Source organism: Danio rerio, chromosome 13 (assembly GCF_052040795.2).
Source record: "Danio rerio strain M-AB ecotype USA chromosome 13, GRCz13ab, whole genome shotgun sequence".
Lineage (NCBI taxonomy): Eukaryota > Metazoa > Chordata > Actinopteri > Cypriniformes > Danionidae > Danio > Danio rerio.
Genome location: NC_141033.1, coordinates 31095757 through 31105000, shown reverse-complemented (window position 1 = coordinate 31105000; position 9244 = coordinate 31095757). Strand labels below are relative to the sequence as shown.

Below are 9244 nucleotides of genomic sequence, written 5' to 3'. Positions count from 1 at the left end.
AATGTTCTGGCTAACAGTAGCAGAATCTCAGTGTCCCTCATCTTCAAGCTCTTTCCCTCATATTCCTGTAATGAGTTGACGCAGCTGGTCAGCTGCTGCTCTGAGACATGAGGGTCTGAGTGATGTTGGCCTCTACAAGTCCTCTCCATTATTTCTCCATGGAGAGGCATGGAGGCTTGGAGTTAGTGGTTTTTATATTTATGTAGAAAAAAAAATTGTAACACTTTAACCTCTTAATTTTTTTCATATGTAAAGATATTTGTTTATTGCTGCACATCCTGTGTGTATTAAGCAAAATGTAAATTTTTGGACTCAAACAGGCACACAACTAACATGCTCTTCACTGGACTTTAGACCCATTTTTAGATGGTCCGTGACGCAGTCTATTTCAGTTATTTAAAATAGCTATGTGCCAACTATGCGCCTTAGCACACCTCAATTTTAGACCAGTACGCCCATGAGTCCACAAAGTGGCGCAAATGTATTTGCTATTTAAACAACATGGTGCAAAATGTGAAAATTAGGATTGCGCTGGTCTGAAAATAGCAACAAATCACACCAAACATGTCTTGCGCCTTATTGGATGTACGATAGGGCTCTTTATGAATGAACAAATTAATGAATAAATAAATAAATATATATACATTACACTTTCTATCTTTCCCTATAATGGAGGTAAATGTAACTAATGTGTCTCATGTTTGTGCAGGTCATCAAAGAGTTATGCTGGTGGCCTGTCTGGGAAATGTTAAAAAGGACGACACAGGAACACACACACACACACACACACACATAGCCCTCATTCCCGTCACCCCCAGCCTCTCCACTCATCAGTCGGTTTCTCAGCCCCCTGTGACTGGCGGCTTTGTGCTCCTCACACAAGGTGCACCTGATTACTAGACGGGAACACATTATGGCAGGATACAACTGACCCCAGTGCAGCCAGACAAAGACATGAGGAAAGACAACACGACTCGCTCCAGGACAGGTCACTGAAGGCTCCTAGGACACTCAACCCTCAGGTAACACACATGGAGGCGGATAAAAACTAGCCCAATAATGTGTGTGACAAATATTAACTGAAACGTCCCAACTTGAGCAATTACGACAAAATCAAATAAAATATATCTATTGAATATCCAATAAAATAAAAATTAGCTTAGACTAATATTACTATTTATCATAATATTATCATATAATATTTATGGGGATAGTGGGGCTAATGAATAATAAAAAACAATAATAAAAATAAAAATAACTTTCAATATTCAATATTCTCAAAATTCATTTACAGACAACTTAACACCAATGTTTTAATTTAAGAGTTAATAAATTAATATTTGGTGACAAACAAATTTATTTTAGATCATATATTTTCCAACTAATAATACACAAAACTTGTACACCATTTATTAATCAAAGATCAAGATTCACTAATACATTATCAAATTTTTCATTCTTGCTTGTTTATGTTAGTGAATGTGCTGTAAGTTAACACGAACTAATAATGAACAACTTTATTACCATTAACTATAATTAACATATTCAAATACTGTAAATATATTTTTTGTTTATGTTAATAAATACATTAAATAAGATTAACTAATACAGCTTCATAATAATGTGTAACCAACATTTTTATTTGAAATATTATCAGGCCTTTATAAAACAAAATAAACATTCGCATTTTAGTCAAACCATCATACCTAATGAATAAATTAGGCATAGGACGATAACTGGCTTCAAGGTTTACCACAGTTTAAAAAAAGTCTAGGCTTTAAAACCACTTAAATGTTCTGTTATACAGTTCCTAGGGTATTTTTAAAGGTTTTTAATGTATTCTTATGTGTAAATCTGTCTTTTTGAAACTAGTGAAGACAGCAGAAGTCAATGATTTATTTAAACTATTTAGCCTGACATGTTTCCTAAAATATAATATATTGTGTTCAATGAAGAATGGAGTTTTTTTTTTTTTTTAACTTAGACATGTAAAAATACTTAATTTAGAGCAGCAATCACAATACTGTGATACTGTAAAACCATGGCATTTTTATCCACAGTTATCACACTGTCAGAATCTTATACCAGTCCATGTCTACAATAAATCCAGAGAAATTTCCATATAATATCTCAAATTAAATGTTTTAACATTTTTCTGACTTTACACCATGATCATTTAACCCAAACAAATGGTTACATCATTAAAGTTTATTTTAAAAACTATAGAAATAGTATACAGTGCTGCGTACTTTTTAATAGTCTGGTATGTTCATTTTTGGAATTAAAAATGTAATATTAATAGTAATATTGTGAAATATTGTTACAGCTGTGGACTACAAACAGCTTTTAAATACATTTAATTTAGCAAAGATGCATTAATAATAGATAAAACGATAGAAAATAAATTTAGTTCAGTACATAATCCTGTAATCCTTTGATTTCATCAATAAATCTTAAACAAAATCATATTTTCATAATATCACATATTATTAAGCAACATTTTTCACCACTGATAAAAAATAAGAATTGCTTCTTGAGCACAAACTCAGCATGTTAGAATGATTCCTAAAGAATCATGACACCCCTAAAATCAAATGGCTAATAAAAGCTTTGCCATTAGAAGACTAAATTACATTTAAATCACATTCAAATAGAAATCATGTATTTGAGAATTATAATAGTAGGGCTGCATGATATTAGAAAAATTTGACATTGCAATATTTTTCACTGCAATATACATTGTGATGGAAATACAAATTCATCAATGACTTTAAATAGCTCTATTTAGCAAGTCATTAATTTAGGTTGATTGGGAGGATTTTCTAGGGGACTAAAATATAAATATATCTTATGTAATTTATTAGGTACATATGATAAACAGTCACTACAGTCATAAATGAACACAATCTCTATTTTGATGGAAGCAAATTGTCATGAATAAACTGAAAAAGCCTCCCAAGATGAAGAAGGCACAAAAGCAGTGGTTTTTCATATTTATGTAGGCTAGAAAATAATATGTTTTGCAATATTTTAATCCTTTATATTTATATCCTATATATATTTTTATTATATCCTATATATATCCTTAATATTTAAATTATTTTTCATATGTAGAGATATTTGCATATTGCTCTACATCTTGTGTGTATTAAACAGTGTGTAAGTGAGGCGCAACTCTGCGCTGGACTTTAGACGATGTTTGTTTTGGTCTATTGAAAAATCTATTATAGCTTCTTAAAACAGCAACGCGCCAGCAATGCGCCTCAGAACGCCTTCCTTTTTAGACCAAAACGCCTATGGGCGCACAAATGAGCGCAAATGCATTTGCTATCTAAACAGCGTGCATATCAAATCAACTGTAAAATAACATTGCATAGTCTCATTCATTCATTCATTCATTTTCTTTTTGGCTTAGTCCTTTTATTAATCTGGGGTCGCCACAGCGGAATGAACCGCCAACTTATCCAGCATATGTTTTACGCAGCGGATGCCCTTCCAGCTGCAACCCATTACGGGGAAACATCCATACACATTCATTCAACCCAATTCACCTGTACCGCATGTCTTTTACTTGTAGGGAAAACCGGAGCACCCCAAGGAAACCCACATGGATACGGGGAGGACATGAAAACTCCACACAGAATTGCCAATTGACCCAGCCAAGGCTTGAACCAGCAACCTTCTTGCTGTGAGGCGAACATGCTACCCACTGCACCACCGTGCAGCCCCATTGCGTAGTCTTCATCATGTAAATTATTCAATACAATTAATCTTTATTAAACTTCTTTATGCACTATTAAATGCTTTAAAGTCTTTTCAATATTACAGGCCTTAAAAAGAGAAGCAGACTCTAAACTTTCACTCTATTATGGTTAAAATCTGCAGTGTCTCCACAATCCTCACTTGTTTTGACCTTTGTTTTCTGGTCATCTATAGCTAGGGATGCAAGATATATTGGCAGCCATATCTATATTGGACGATAAATGATATTATTTATGTTATCCGTCAGATATCAAAACTAGGCCAATAATTTTTAAGCTGATAGATTACGCAATTATACAGTACAGACTTGTCCAGTGCACTGTAATGGAGCTGTCCTCACATTTTTTATTCCTTCGAAGTCCATCCTTTCTTTATGTGGTATTGCTGTGCATTCATAACTCCGTAAGTAACCATGTTCCTTATGATTATAGATTTGTTGATAGTGTGTCATTGTGTATTTTGTTTTTAAATAGTCTCAGGAAAATGTATTATATGTGTAAACATAATAGCAGCGATGCACACATGCTAAATAACTTGTTGGGTTGTTTGTAATCTAATAAGATTATTTGTTATTATCAACGTGTTGCTTGCCATGTGTTGTTGATGTTTGTATTCAGTTTGATCAGCATATTTATAATGATTATAACGAGCGCACGTTGCTTTGAGTAGGCTATTCAGTTCAGAAGATCAGTTAAAACTTTTATGAAGTTTTTAAAATAAAATCAGTTGTTCACTGTATAAAAAAAATATAACATTTTGAAATATTTATATTTATGGGCTAATATATTGGTTGTTGGCCTCCAAATTTTAAGAGTTATTGATATCGGCCAAAAATCCATATCAGTGCATCCCTATCCATAACCCGAACTCAACAATGCATATCTTGCCATGTGACTATTGCAGACATACACATTGCGATATCGATGCTCAAATGACATATTGTGCAGCCCTATAAAATAGTCATTCAAAATATTACAGATTCACAGTTTTTTTGATCAAATGAATGCAGTCTTGTTTAGTAAAAGCATTCATACCAAAGCATCTGAAAAAAATGTGGGGGTAAAATCTAAACATCAAGACCTAAAATGCAGGCAGCCTGTTGTCTGTTAACTGACCGTCACACCTCTGTGTAACCTTCACTGACTCCTAGTTTAACAGGGTTGTAGTGAGTCTAACTTGACTGAATGGCCTGTTTACCTGTGCGTGCATCTGCATTCTGATAGTGACCGGCCCACGTGTCCATCAATCTGACACTGGCTGCCCACGCCTCACAGATCAAACACCAGCCATGTCGCAGACCCACATTAATCTGCCCTCAACTTTTGTGTTCCGGTGCTCTATACAACATGTGATTCCCAGGGAACTCTGTCTGGAGTCGCCTCTACTTCTTCTCCGCAATTTCTTTTTTTTTTCCCAGTCTCGAATTTCCTTGTCATTTGCTGCCGGAACTCACGGTACCCCCCACCCCACCTTTTACTTTCCTTAGACTGACAACATGCAAGCAGGCTGAATTCAGCAGGTAAAGCTGGGGAATTACGGAAACCAGTCAGGTTGTATCAGGTTTAAGCCTGGCCTTTCATGACAGGAATTTTTAAGTCAGCTTTGAACTTCCTAAAAAGAAAAGAGCGAGCTGAAGGGATAATGAGGGAGCTACTATAAGCATGATAAGGTTCAAACTTTCACTGTGTCAAATTATTAGTTTCAACTAGTGACTTTTCAATTCATTAAATGTTTGAAGATTTAAACCTGCAGAAACTACAATCAACAGAAAGTGTGTGGGTGTTTTCCTGTGTTGGGTTGCAGCTGTAAGGGCATCCACTGCATGAAACATATGCTGGATAAGTTGGCGGTTCATTCCACTGTGGCGATCCCTGATTAATAAAGAGACTAAGCCGAAAAGAAAATGAACGAATGAATAGTAACAACAATAGCTATGGATTGTTTGCATCTTATTAAATGTGAAATATTTTGCACAATAGGCTGACAAAAGCTATAGACACAATACAGTATTCAAAATTTGAAAATAGAACAAGCCAAGACCATAGTCAATGTGAAAAAAAAAACCTCTCAAACAATCTTTTACAGACTAACAAACACAGTTGTGAAATGCAATGGTTTAGGATGCATGCCAATGACAGGTTCAAGAGGGTAAATAGTAATATACCAGAGTAATTTCTGATTATGTGCCATACAGGTGAGTGGGCTTAACAAACCACCTGTAAAAAAGACACCCTCTCATCTTTCTGACTGTTGTAGCAGGGGAAAACATTTGCACTATAGACACTTTCTTAATCACTCTATGTCTCTTGGAAACATTGCGTATTTCAAATTGTGCTTCACACAGGTAAGTAGGCTTGCCAAACCACCTGTAGAAACACATTTCTCTCTTATGCACCTGACACTTTGGATAAACTCCATCTTACAAGTACTCAATAAGGAAAACAATGCTCACTATAAATGTACCACAATCATGTTGCACTGCTTGCTATAATCCTAAATAACTCTTGCCTAATATTAAACCTTAAATACCTCTTTTGCACAGTATTCACCTTTAATACCTCTCTTGCACAATATACTGCACAACATTGTTCAGTCTCATGTAAAAGTACTTGTATAGCTTTTTGTGTATAGTTAAGTATTTTATAGTATATGTTAGTTATGCATATTTCTTTTTAATGAGCTCTTATGTCCAGTGTTGTGTTTGTACTTCTGATTTATTTATACAGCACGGTTGTCCCGAAAGACACGACATTTCATTCCTCTTTATGTCCACACATGTAGCAGAATGACAATAAAGCTCGACTTGACGTGACTTGACTTATAAATGAAATATATAAAATGTAAAAGAACACATTTGTATATCCATTATTAAAACAAAGTAAAACAGAAATGATTTACCTTTCAGTGTCCCAGATTCGAAGAGGAGCAAAATTCTCACAGCAGGCTGTTCCAGTAACAAACGTCCTGCAAAAATGCAAAGATCTTTAGTAAAATAGTCAAATATATATATATATATTTCATTGATTACAAAATACATGCAACGTATTAAACAGTACTAAATAATTGGAATAACCACAATAAAATAATAACAACACTATAAAATAACTGTATTAAATAAACTGTAAAAAACGCCATAAATTTGCATATTTATTTATTTTGCGAATCATGGTTTTATTTTTCCCCATTTATTTAAGCTTTTGAATTGCATTATAAGACCTTTAACTTTCTTACAACAAATTTTAACCTTGAGAAATTAGAAAAATTATTTTTATGAAACTTTTTAATAGTTTAAAATGATATTTTGTCTGGGTTGGTGTTGTATACCACAGTACAAAATCCTTATAATAAACTGCCAGCACACATTTTCTGTTATTTTACACATTTCTCTATATATTATTTCACATAAATCATATTACTTCATTGTTATACTTTATGTTTTTCGTTGTTGTTGTTTTTTTGTTTATTAGTTTTGATAACCATACAAACACAAACAACAAAGGGGACAAAGACAGGGATATCAGTAGAAAAAAGTGTAGCAGCAAATATTATAAAAAATAAATAAAGAAATAAATAAATAAACAAAAATACAAACAGAATACAAAAACCATGATAAACAAATAAAGTTCTGCTGTGACTGTGTAAATACACACTTATTATGAAAGGCATCAGAGAGTCAGAGGTGCATTAGAGGCATCCATATTTTATGAAAGACATTCCCTTTGTTTCTTAAGTAGTATGTATATTGTTTCAAATGCATTGTTTCATTCAAGAGTTGTATGAAGGTTGGAGGTCTTTGTTGGTTCCAGTTGAGCAAAATGCTTTTTTTTTTTTTGCTAAATAGGAAATGGCGCAGAGTTTTTATACTTTGATAAACTGTAGAGTTGAATCTTCAACATCAAAATTCCACAAGATCAACATCCCAAAACAGAATTCACAACCATAAATAACCAAAAACATTTGTGAAGTACAATATACGAAAAATGTTCATTAACAGGGATTTTTTCACAGTGTAGATGCTTAGATGTCTTATTGTTAAAGATTTACAAAATCTGCGATTAAGAGTCCTCAATGCTTTTCAGGACATTTGTTCAAACAATCTTTCCCCCACTATTAATACGTTTAGCATTGAAATACTAAGCCGATGACGTATCGCTGGAGCAATATTTTAGCTCCTGGAGAGAAAACACACGGTGCATTAAAAACAAATTTTGAAAAGCGAATGGAGCGCGGCGAGGTGTAAAGAGTGGTTGAAGGGTATGTTGAGACAGTGGTTATATCCACAGATGTGTTTTCGTTCACGAGACATCTAGGGAAGAAAGGGGAAAAAAAGAGAAACAAAAACACTGGGATGCCTCCTTTTTAGCCGGGTGACAGGTTGAAATTAGTGGAGCAGGTACGGGTGGGCGGGTGTGTGAGTGCAGTGGTTTTTGACCTGGTTGATAGTCGGGGATTAAGGCCCTCCTGGACAGCTGGGATTGGCGGGCGAGGCTCAAGGCTCTCCTGCTCCCTGCATTGTGTTCGGAGGTGAGCTGAACAATAGAGCCCTCACACCAGTGAACACACTGGAATGTGCCTGTTTTAGCACTCAGGTATTCCTACAATGCCCTGCTGGGATGGTCTCTTTCATTGACAGAATGCTTTCTCAGTCTCTGTGCCAACTATGTAAAGTGTGTGCGGCGACAACCTGCCTCGCAGCGAATGCTTACCGACGCACCACGCGAGGGGCACGTAAAACTAGACGAATCACAAAGCATCTCCCTCGCTCACATACTTTCATACCTCCAGAGAAAACCCAGAGAAAGAGCAGGGGGCTCTTTGCCCTCCCACTAACATCAACCAAAGAAACAGGCTTCACAATGGAATACCAGTGTGGCCTCAAATTAACAACCAGCCCGTGTGAATAAGCTCTGTAGCGCCTGGTGTCCAAATCCAAAGCCCCAGCACAAAAAACAGAAAGAGGGACAGTGACCCCTCATCTCGCTCACATACACATACAAACATAACCCAACACACACACACACACTGACAGTTGAAAGGACTTTAATGGAAAGGTGTGCTTATGATACAAAACATAATTTGAATATTTAAACAAAATGAACTGAAACAAAATGAAACACGTAAACAAACTGTAAAGCCATTTTACTTTCAAAATGAAGAAAAAGTACACTGTTAGTTTGATTTGAATGTAAAGGTGTGTTGTAGACATAAGACAAATCTTTGAAAACACAGAGATGTTAAGAAAACCATTTTTGGTTCGAATATGGAGGGGGGGGGAGCACAATTTGATTGAGCTCCCCCCTATCTTGATTTCAGAGCAGATTTGCAATATTCATAAAGTAAAAACAAAATGTTTGTAAAAAAAAAAAGCAACAAAACATAAAAAATCTGCACTTTATACTAAGTTTGTAAATGTATTATTAATATTAATTACAAAGGATCAAATATCATTATTAGCGGAGGTAGTAAACTGTAAATAAAAAAA

At 34.9% G+C, this 9244-nt stretch overlaps 1 protein-coding gene and 1 long non-coding RNA gene across 3 annotated transcripts in view; one reads left to right on the top strand and one right to left on the bottom strand.

Annotated features, from left to right (window-relative positions):
• The window catches only part of LOC137487409 (uncharacterized), a 27341-nt gene extending 21528 nt beyond the window's left edge, over window positions 1–5813 (top strand). Inside the window, exons 2-3 of the long non-coding RNA XR_015506034.1 lie at window positions 710–1022; window positions 3578–5813. This is a non-coding gene — a long non-coding RNA (uncharacterized LOC137487409). The remainder of the gene's footprint in view (window positions 1–709; window positions 1023–3577) is intronic.
• fbxw4 (F-box and WD repeat domain containing 4) overlaps window positions 1–9244 on the bottom strand; it is a 59110-nt gene that overhangs the window by 21572 nt on the left and 28294 nt on the right. For both annotated transcript variants that reach the window (NM_131521.2, XM_087278438.1), the window contains 1 exon segment: window positions 6661–6726. In NM_131521.2, coding sequence (NP_571596.1) covers window positions 6661–6726 — 66 coding nt within the window.